This window comes from Zea mays, chromosome 2 (genome assembly GCF_902167145.1).
Source record: "Zea mays cultivar B73 chromosome 2, Zm-B73-REFERENCE-NAM-5.0, whole genome shotgun sequence".
Taxonomy (NCBI): domain Eukaryota; kingdom Viridiplantae; phylum Streptophyta; class Magnoliopsida; order Poales; family Poaceae; genus Zea; species Zea mays.
The window spans coordinates 239,904,819-239,913,791 of NC_050097.1; the positions used below are offsets into that span (position 1 = coordinate 239,904,819).

Genomic DNA, 8,973 nt, shown 5'->3' on the forward strand with positions numbered 1-8,973 from the left:
GATGGGTGCGAAAGCGGTTTGGATATGGGCCGCGATCACAATTCACAAAAGATCACGAAATTGTCTCTACTAACTTAGTTACATGAATCATAGTAGCACCTTAAGTTTGACACTTCACGATAACAAATTTTATACAATGCTAGGTCCATTTTTTTAAATGCAAATGACCTCAATGAAACACTGTATTTAGTTCCATCAAACTAGCCCAAAAATCAACATGTTATTATGATGCCACCATAAATATGTTTTTGCACGCTAGCTTTAGAAAAAAACGATTAAAAAATTAATCACAACATTTACCTAGTAGTGGCATCACAAAAAAAATCTAAGAAGATTATAGAACTAGCTTTTTACGAGAACTTGTTTTGTAGTAAAAAAATGACTTTCATTTTTTGATGAGAGAGAGACAAAACCCTAAGACCTAGTTTAGATACTCTAGTATTAACCTTAATACACACGTATTGAGGTGGATTAGAGCGTAACTTAAACTAATTTATACTCCAATCCATCCCAACACATGATTGAGGTCAATACTATAGTATCCAAACAAATCATAAGTATTTAATAAGTAATAATAGAAAACAGTTTGGCCCAATACGATCTTGGAGCTGGGCAGGGCTTCGTCTTATGGGCCGGTCCAACTACTAAGCCACCAGGCCGGGGCTCATCCCTTTCTTCCATGGACGCCCCAGAGCGCGACGCGTTAATGGAGGGAGCTCCTCCGGGTCACCTTAGCTCCGCGCACCTCGGAGTGAAATGAATGGCCATCTCCATCTCATCCCCTCCACCCCTCCCCGGCTCCACCTCACCTCACTGTCCCCTACCTTCCTCTCCTTCCCGCCCGCGCCGTGTCCTCATCCGCCTCCCCATGGGCCCCATCCCCGCCTACCCCTCCGCTCGGTGGCCGTCGCGGCCGCCGCCGACCCCCGCGCCGCGCACGCGGCGGCAGTCAAGTCCGGCGCGCTCGGCCCCTCCTCAGACGCCCGCACTGCCAACGCCGTCATGTGCGCGTACCTTCGCGTGGGCCGCCTGGGCGACGCGCGGGACGTGTTCGACTGGATGCCCGCGCGCGACGCCGCCTCCTACAGCGCGCTCATCTCGGGCTACGCGCGCCTCGCTGGTGGCTCCGGCTCCGTCACGGCCACCGTCGCCTCCGCGGAGCTTCTTGGACGCATGCGCCTCGCGGACGGGCTGCTCCCCACCGAGTACACCTTTGTGGGCCTCTTCACCGCCTGCGCCCGCAGGGGCAACCCGCGCCTCGGGACACAGGTGCACGCCCTCGCCGCCAAGTCCGGCCACTCCTCGTTGCTCCTCGTGGCCAACGCGATCCTCGGCATGTACGTCAAGTGCGGCCGCTTCGGGGACGCGATGAGGGCGTTCGATGGCATGGACCGCCGTGACGTCTCGTCGTGGAACGCCGTCCTGGCCGGGCTCGTCGAGCTGGGGCGGCACGATGAGGCGTTCGAGATGTTCGGCGAGATGCGGGCGAGCGGGAACGTCCGCGCCGACAGGTTCAGTCTGTCAGCGCTCCTCACAGCAGCAGGCGAGGGGGTTGGGCAGCTCCAAGGGGAGGCGGTGCATGCTCTGTCGTTCAAGTCGGGGCTGGAGACGGACCTGAGTGTGGGCAACGCGCTCATCGGGTTCTACGCGGAGCATGGTGCCTCTGTTGAGGACGTGGTGAGCGTTTTCCAGAGGATGCCCGTGAAGGACGTGATTTCGTGGACTGGTTTGCTGAATGGGTACATGGAGTTTGGTCTCGTTGACATGGCACTGGATGTGTTTGAGCGGATGCCGCAGAGGAACTTCGTTACATACAATGCGGTTCTCACTGGGTTTTGTCGGAACAAGGAAGGCGTGCGCGCCACTTTTGCCAAGAAGGCGGGGCTCCGAGGGCTGGGTTTGTTTAGGCAAATGGTGGAGGATGGGCTGGAGATCTCAGATGTCACGGTGACAGGCGTGCTGAATGCTTGTGCTATTGCTGCGGATAGGAAGGTGAGCGAGCAGGTTCATGCGTTTGTGATCAAGTGTGGATGTGTGTCTAGTCCATGGAGTGATGCTGCGTTGATTGACATGTGCATCAAATGTGGCCGATCTGGAGACGCGCATCTGTTATTTGAGCAATGGCAGCATGAGGAGAGCTTTCACATTGCCTGGAATTCTCTACTGCTGGCAAGTGTCAGAGGTGGTGAGTATGAGAAAGCACTTTCGACCTTCCTTCAGATGTTTAGAAGCAGTGGTGCAGAATTCATTGATGAGTTCATGTTGACTTCTGTCCTTGGAGTATGTGGCAGTCTAGGTTTTGCTGAACTTGGAAAACAAATGCATACTTTTGCTGCAAAATCCGGGCTTCTGAGCGCTCGTGGAGTTGGTAACGCAATTATCAGTATGTACGGCAAGTGTGGGGAGTTGAAAGATGCAATCAGTTTGTTTGAGCGGATGAGTTGTCGAGACTTGGTGTCATGGAATGCAATGATCACTGCCCATCTTCTTCTTCATCAGGGGGATGATATATTGAAGATATGGTCTGAGATGGAGAGATCAATGGTCAGGCCTGATTCCATTACCTTTCTTCTGGTCATATCTGCTTGCAGTCACACAAGCTCAGACTCCACAGACAAATGCAGAAAACTCTTTCTTTCTATGCCAAGCACATATGGCATTGAACCAGCCATGGAGCACTATGCAGCCTTTGTTTATGTCCTTGGCTGCTGGGGCCGTTTTGACGAGGCAGAGCAGCTTATAGGTGGTATGCCATTGCAGCCTGGTGCATTAGTTTGGCGGTCTTTGCTAGACAGCTGCAGCAAGCACTCCAACATGGCTGTGCGGAGGCGGGCCATGAAGCATCTGCTGGCATTGGAACCACAAGACCCGTCCACGTACGTGCTGACTTCAAACCTACTATCTGAATCAGCAAGGTGGCGCTCCTCTGAGAACACAAGGCTAGAGATGTATGAAAAGGGTATGCGCAAGATCCCGGCCAGGAGCTGGACGTTTCATGGCAACATGGTCCACTCATTTTTCGCACGGGATAAATCACACCCACAGTCCAGGGACATATACGCTGGCCTGGATGTGCTAATCCTCGAGTGCATCAAGGCCGGGTACGAGCCAGACACCACCTTTGTTCTGCACGACGTCGAGGAGTACCAGAAGAGGCACTTCCTGATGTACCACAGCATGAAGCTAGCATCAATGTACGGTCTTCTGATGGCAGGCCCTGGGCAGACAATCCGCGTCGTGAAGAACATCCGCATGTGTGGGGACTGTCACTCTTTCTTGGAGCACGCCTCTGCTGCCACCGGTAAAGTGATCTCGGTCAGGGACTCGTCTGGGTTCCACATTTTCAGGGGAGGGAAATGTTCCTGTAGTCAATAGAGACTGCTAGAGTGGGTGCCAGTTTTGACATGTTTGCAGTTTAGGAACTATAGGAGCTAGTGAGTTACCCTTGTACTTACATCACTGTGATATTCTTCAGGTGCCTGACGCATCCACGTAGATATTTCCAGAGTATAAGTTCAACACCCCGGTTGTTTTAGTTTCAGTTATCTTACTTTTGCTGTTTTGCTTTTATATCATCCATCAAATCGTTTTGCAAGATTCCTGTCTGCACTTCCTCTGTGGCTTGACTTGCCAAGGCCATAGGGGAAGCGGCAATAGGGCGGGCATTTGACCAGGCAGGCATTTCCACAGCCGTCCAGGTCCACAGGCCGGGCCGTTGGATGAAGGATGGCTGGCAGAGAGAGAACTAAAGCGAAGACAATAATGAGGCTAGTCAGAGCTGTCAGGTACATACTTGCCCCTGAACAGCTAAACTGTTGGAAACTGACCGATGTATGTTATGCTTGCTTGCACGCCACGGGATAATTTGTTTGTTGGATCAGACAGCAACCACATACATTTAGTAAAATCAGTTTGCATAACAGCATGCTAGAATGGGAGTTCTTCCTGTCAGATTCTGTTACTTTCATTTGTTCAATTATGGCCATGCAATCTATCTTAGCACAACCAGATCGGTTGACCATGTTTAACAACACTCTCTTTCGAATAGACAAGCTTGTCTTTCTAAGAGTTGCTTAAGTAGTGGTTTGAGAATATCAATATTTCAGATCATGTTGCTCTACTTCGAAGGCTAACAGAGTATACTGGGGCATACCCTGTAGCTCCACCTCTAGTAAAATTAAACACATGTCTAAAATAAAATGATTAAAAGTTATTAGATAATCAGTTTAGTAAAGGGACACTTGGCTTCTTTGAAACTATTGTTGCTCAGACTGTTCAAAAGTTTGCTCTTCAGTGATTGTGAACTGCTCTAAACGTAACGAATGACGAACAAATATATATACATATAAGTGAACGGTGCATCGAGCAACAACAACGGTACATGAAAAGAACATTAAACTGTAAAACTTGTTATATCGATCGTGTGGGCGCTAGTTTCGACGGAACCTAAACATGGAAGTCCTTCTGAAAACAGGTTACAGGGGCATTTTTCAGAGAGAAACTAGTTTCAGTGCTTTTTCTAAAACTGGCCAAGGACTCATATAGATTTCTATGCGTAAAAGCAGTGAAGTCTTGGGTCCTTTATGCAAACTTATGCCGATGGCCCAGGCTGGCGGGAGAGTAGGTCAATTAACAAGGAATGAGGTAGGTCAATTGACAATGGTACTTTGGACAGTAACATCTTAGGGCTTGTTCAGTTTGGTAGGGATTGGAGGGGATAGAAGAGGATTGATGTGTTTTGTTTGGATTCAAAAACAAAGGGATTAGAGGGGTTTAAAGGGGGTTGGGAAGGCTTTGACTTAGGGATTTAATCCCTCTCAACCCCCCTTTGTTTTAGGACCAAACGAACAGACGTTGAGGGGATTAAATCTCTAACAAGTTGAAATCTCTTAGGGCTAGTTTGGAAACTTAAATCCTCTCTTGGATTCCAGTGGATTAGGGGGGGGGAGAGTTAGTTCATTTTCCACCCAATTCCCGGAATTCGAGAGGGGATTTAAGTTTCCAAACTAGCTCTCAAAGTTCCTTTCAATCCCCTCAGAGTTGGGTTTGACCTGAACAAAACGTTAGCAGATTCTTTGCCTGTTGTTTTCTGTTGGGTTAATAAGTAATTGTATGATTTGTTGACGCGAAAGCAATTTTGCAATTGATCTGGGGCGTTTGTATCCCTTCGTTTTAGAGGAATTGGAATTCACTCAATCAAGTAACTTATTTAGTTTGGAATTTGACATTCTACCACTTTCCAAAGTTCAGATATAAGCCTATCTCAAATTTATGGGTAGAGGATGAGAAATGATTTTATGCATTAGTAGAATTTGTTTCTACTCTGTAACTTACATGACACTTTTCGTCTCACTCCTCTATAGTAAAAATGTAGCACATAAATATCTCCGACATCTTGCTAATAATAGTATACAAATATATTTTGTATAAAACCGAATTAATTTAATTGATATGTGCCTAAATTACTATTAGGTCCCGTTTATTTCCTTTCATTTCAAGGAATTGGAATCTTACTAATAGAATAGGCTATTTTTTTAAATGTGACATTTCACCACTTTCCAAAGTTATCATATAAGCCTATCTCAAATTCATGGGGTGAGAGATGGAAATTGATTCTATAGATTTACATACTAATTTTCTGATGTATAAATTATAGCACACTCTTCTACTTGCTTCGCTATAACATATATGTAGTATATAACTATCTCTCTCATATGAGTTAAGATAATATACAAATATATTACATATATAAATATATGAACTTAATTAGTTTTGTCTAAATTATAATTATTGAAATGGAATTTAATTCCAACCAAACAAACGGGGCCTTATTATAATGGAATTCAATTCCAATGATCCAAACGAGATGCTAGGGAAACAAATGGATTGTATCTGTTATGACCTGGACTGGCGGTAGCCTAGCCCAGGCGGCCAGCAGTAGTTAGAGAAGATTTAGGAGATAAAATTAATAGAGAAGATTTAGGAAAGATTACTTAGATAATGGGGAGAAGATTAAGGAAATAAGATTAGTTAGAGAGAAAAGAGGATCTCAGATCTGATCTCTTAAGGTAAAGATTACGAGGGAGTATAAATACTTGTAAACATCTATGTAGAAAATTAAGCAGGAAAAGTATTAGCCCGCTTCCTCAACAGGAAGCCGGGCGCCCCCTTCAGCTTGCAGCGACGGCGCCCTTGCGCCAGCAGCCGTTGCATCTAGCCTTCTCTCATCCCTACAACCTGCGCAACCTTCCGGGTAGGATCTATGATCCTATCAGTATCATTGTCACTAATACCATCTTCCAAATGGATTTGTTTATGTTTCTGAAAAGTTGCTTTAATTATTTATCCAAATATTAAGAGCATATTGCTGCATCCATAAACTAAGTTTTTCGCATTGTCAATTGCAGATGCTACTCAATATGAACCATGGCCACCTTGCTTGTGCTGGAGCATCTGAAGGAGCTCATGCATATCTAGTTTTGGAAGGCAATATTGAAGGTTCCCAACGTCCATGTGCTGGTTCTAGTTTCTTTCACCTTGGGGACATGTCTGATAGCATCGCTGTCCCCTACTGCATACACATATAGTGTCGATCTGCTCTCGCCTTTTTCCACATGCTTGGTCACCTTTGTTCTCATCCTCTCACACTTTCATTCTATATGGGAGCTTACCGGTACATGGTTGGCATTATACTTGCTCGATGTGGTGGCGGTTTCCGAGATGCTGTTGGTGCTGTTGGTCTGGATCAAGGGAAATCCTGATGCTAACGACACCTGCACTAAGATGTGGACTAGTCAATGACCTGCAGGGCATGTTCGTTTTAAACTCAATAATTGAATAGAATTGAGTGGGTTTAAATCTATTAGCAGGTCAAAATCTCTCATAATCTCTTCACTACCAGAATTCAGCTCTTTGTCGAGTATTTTTTTCGGGCGCTCGTCAAAGAAGCTCTTTGTCGAGTGCCTGGCAAAAAACCTTCAGTAAAAAAAAAACCCGACAAATAAACTCTTTACCGAGTGTTTGGTTTTGGACACTAGACAAAGACAATTTAAAAATCACATTTTAAAGCAGTAAATTAATTCAAATAAAAAAGTTTTCAACTACAAATTTATATAACTCATCAAGATGTACAATTTATATTTTGATTATTTCTTCATATGACAAAATAAAAGTAAATTTGTTCATAAAATCTATATCTCTCTCGTAGTTTATAAAGCTACAAGAGATATACAAGATGTTTCAATAATGTTAGAACCATCATGTGAGATGAACAAATAATCAAATAACCAAAATAAACTTTATAGATCTTAAGAAATTATAGAATTTTGTAGTTGGTAATATTTTCATTTGAAGTCATCTTGTAAACGAAAACTACGCCTGAATTTAAAAAATTTAAAATTTGAATTTTTGAAAATGACCTTGAATGGAAAAACCACCAACAGAAAAGTTATAGATCTTGAAATGTTATGAAATTTTGTAGTTAACAATGTTTTGGTTTGAAATTATCTTGTCAAGGAAAACTATTTTGAATTTTTTAAACTACCAAAGATGAAAAAACCACCAAAATAAAAGTTGTAGGTCTTGAAATGTAATGAAACTTTATAATTGACAATTTTTTGATTTAAAATCATATTATCATTGAAAAATTCGTGTGACGTTTTCAAATTTGAAATTCAAATTCTGTAAACGACCTCGGATGTATAAACGATCAAAATAGAACATGTAGATCTTGAAAAGTTATGCATGGTTACATTTTCAAATGACTTCATTTAGTGTATCAAATAATCAAATTACTCTCGGTTTGTTATAATAAATGAGTAATAAAAACATAATATAAATACAATTGATGTAGTAGTGTAGTGGTAGAGGATGGTATGCACAAAACTTATAAAATTAATTAATTAATTTAAAAATAATTGTAAAAATGATAGGCCTATAATTTTAAAAATGTTTTACTGTTTTTTTGGATTTTTTTGCGATTATTAATTTGTCGAGTGTCCGAAAAATGTACTCGACAACTGGTTATTTGTCGATAAAATGTTAGTCAAGTATAACAGTCGACAAAGGCTTTACCAAGTGTAAAATAACATTTGCCGAGTGTCTCGGCAAAGAACATTTTACTGTATTTTTTTGGATTTTTTGTGATTATTAATTTACCGAGTGCTTTTCGACACTCGGTAAAAACTTTGCCGAGTGTCCGAAAAAAATATTCCGCAAAGAATCCTTTGCCGATAAAATGTAACATTCGGTAAAGGATTTGTCTAGTGTAAAATGACCACTCGGCAAAGAACGTGAGTCCGGTAGCGCTTTTAGTTCATGTGGGATGAGAATAATCTAGGTCTTAAGCGAGATGTGGTCAGAGAGTAACTTTCCCTGAATCCTTTGTGCGGTGTTGTTTAGTCATCTGATGATCACAATTTTGTTGGTTTTATTTGACACAAGCTGTGCACGCATGCAAATTTATGATAATATTGTATACACAAAGATCTAGAAATGCTAGAAAGTGTAATATTTGGATACGTTTCTAGTATTATACTTGTCTAGTGGATGCATTGTAATAGAGTTAGTTTGGCTGAATGGAGAGCTAGCTAGGCGCGGACTAGCATAGATGACTCCTTGATTGTAACAACTCTTAGGTCTCTTTTATAACGTAGGAATTTTATAGGAATGGTATAGAAATTTTACAGGAATTAGTTCAAAAATACGGGGAAAACATAGAATTTAGTAAATAATCTTTTCTTCCAAAGGACGCCTTCCTTCCTAACACCCTTGCTCCGGTCGTCATCGTCGTGACGTCAGCTACTGTCGGCGTTTCGAGACCGGGGGTCCCTGGGCCGACGAGTGAAATGTCGCCGCGTGCCCCAGCCCAGATGGGTCGGCGCGAGGCCGAGCGCGAAGGGGGGGGGGGGAAGGCAGCCGGAGACGGACGTGAGAGAGGTGGAAATCCTGCGGCCTTCGTGTTCGTCCCCCGCC

The 8,973-nt window shown here is 43.4% G+C and overlaps 1 protein-coding gene across 3 annotated transcripts; it reads left to right on the top strand.

Moving 5' to 3' along the window:
* The first annotated feature begins 671 nt into the window (after positions 1-671).
* On the top strand, positions 672-6,699 carry LOC103648257 (pentatricopeptide repeat-containing protein). Of its 3 annotated transcripts, none has more exons than XM_035965597.1 (3): positions 672-3,301; positions 3,691-3,785; positions 6,408-6,699. In XM_035965597.1, the coding sequence occupies exons 1-2, from the start codon at positions 757-759 to the stop codon at positions 3,747-3,749; spliced, it is 2,604 nt and encodes an 867-aa protein (XP_035821490.1). In that variant the 5' UTR covers positions 672-756; the 3' UTR covers positions 3,750-3,785; positions 6,408-6,699. The 3 variants fall into 3 exon arrangements, with proteins under 3 accessions (XP_035821490.1, XP_020404328.1, XP_020404327.1); XM_020548739.3 differs by lacking the exons at positions 3,691-3,785; positions 6,408-6,699 and adding exons at positions 3,476-3,507; positions 3,597-3,642; XM_020548738.2 differs by lacking the exons at positions 3,691-3,785; positions 6,408-6,699 and adding an exon at positions 3,476-3,595.
* Positions 6,700-8,973: the final 2,274 nt, after the last annotated feature.

Bases quoted from the DNA above. Each gene is read 5' to 3' on its own strand.
- LOC103648257 (XM_035965597.1), top strand. From the start codon at position 757: ATGAATGGCCATCTCCATCTCATCCCCTCCACCCCTCCCCGGCTCCAC. The intron at 3,302-3,690 runs GTAAAGTGATCT...GCATTTCCACAG, and splicing joins GCACGCCTCTGCTGCCACCG to CCGTCCAGGTCCACAGGCCG.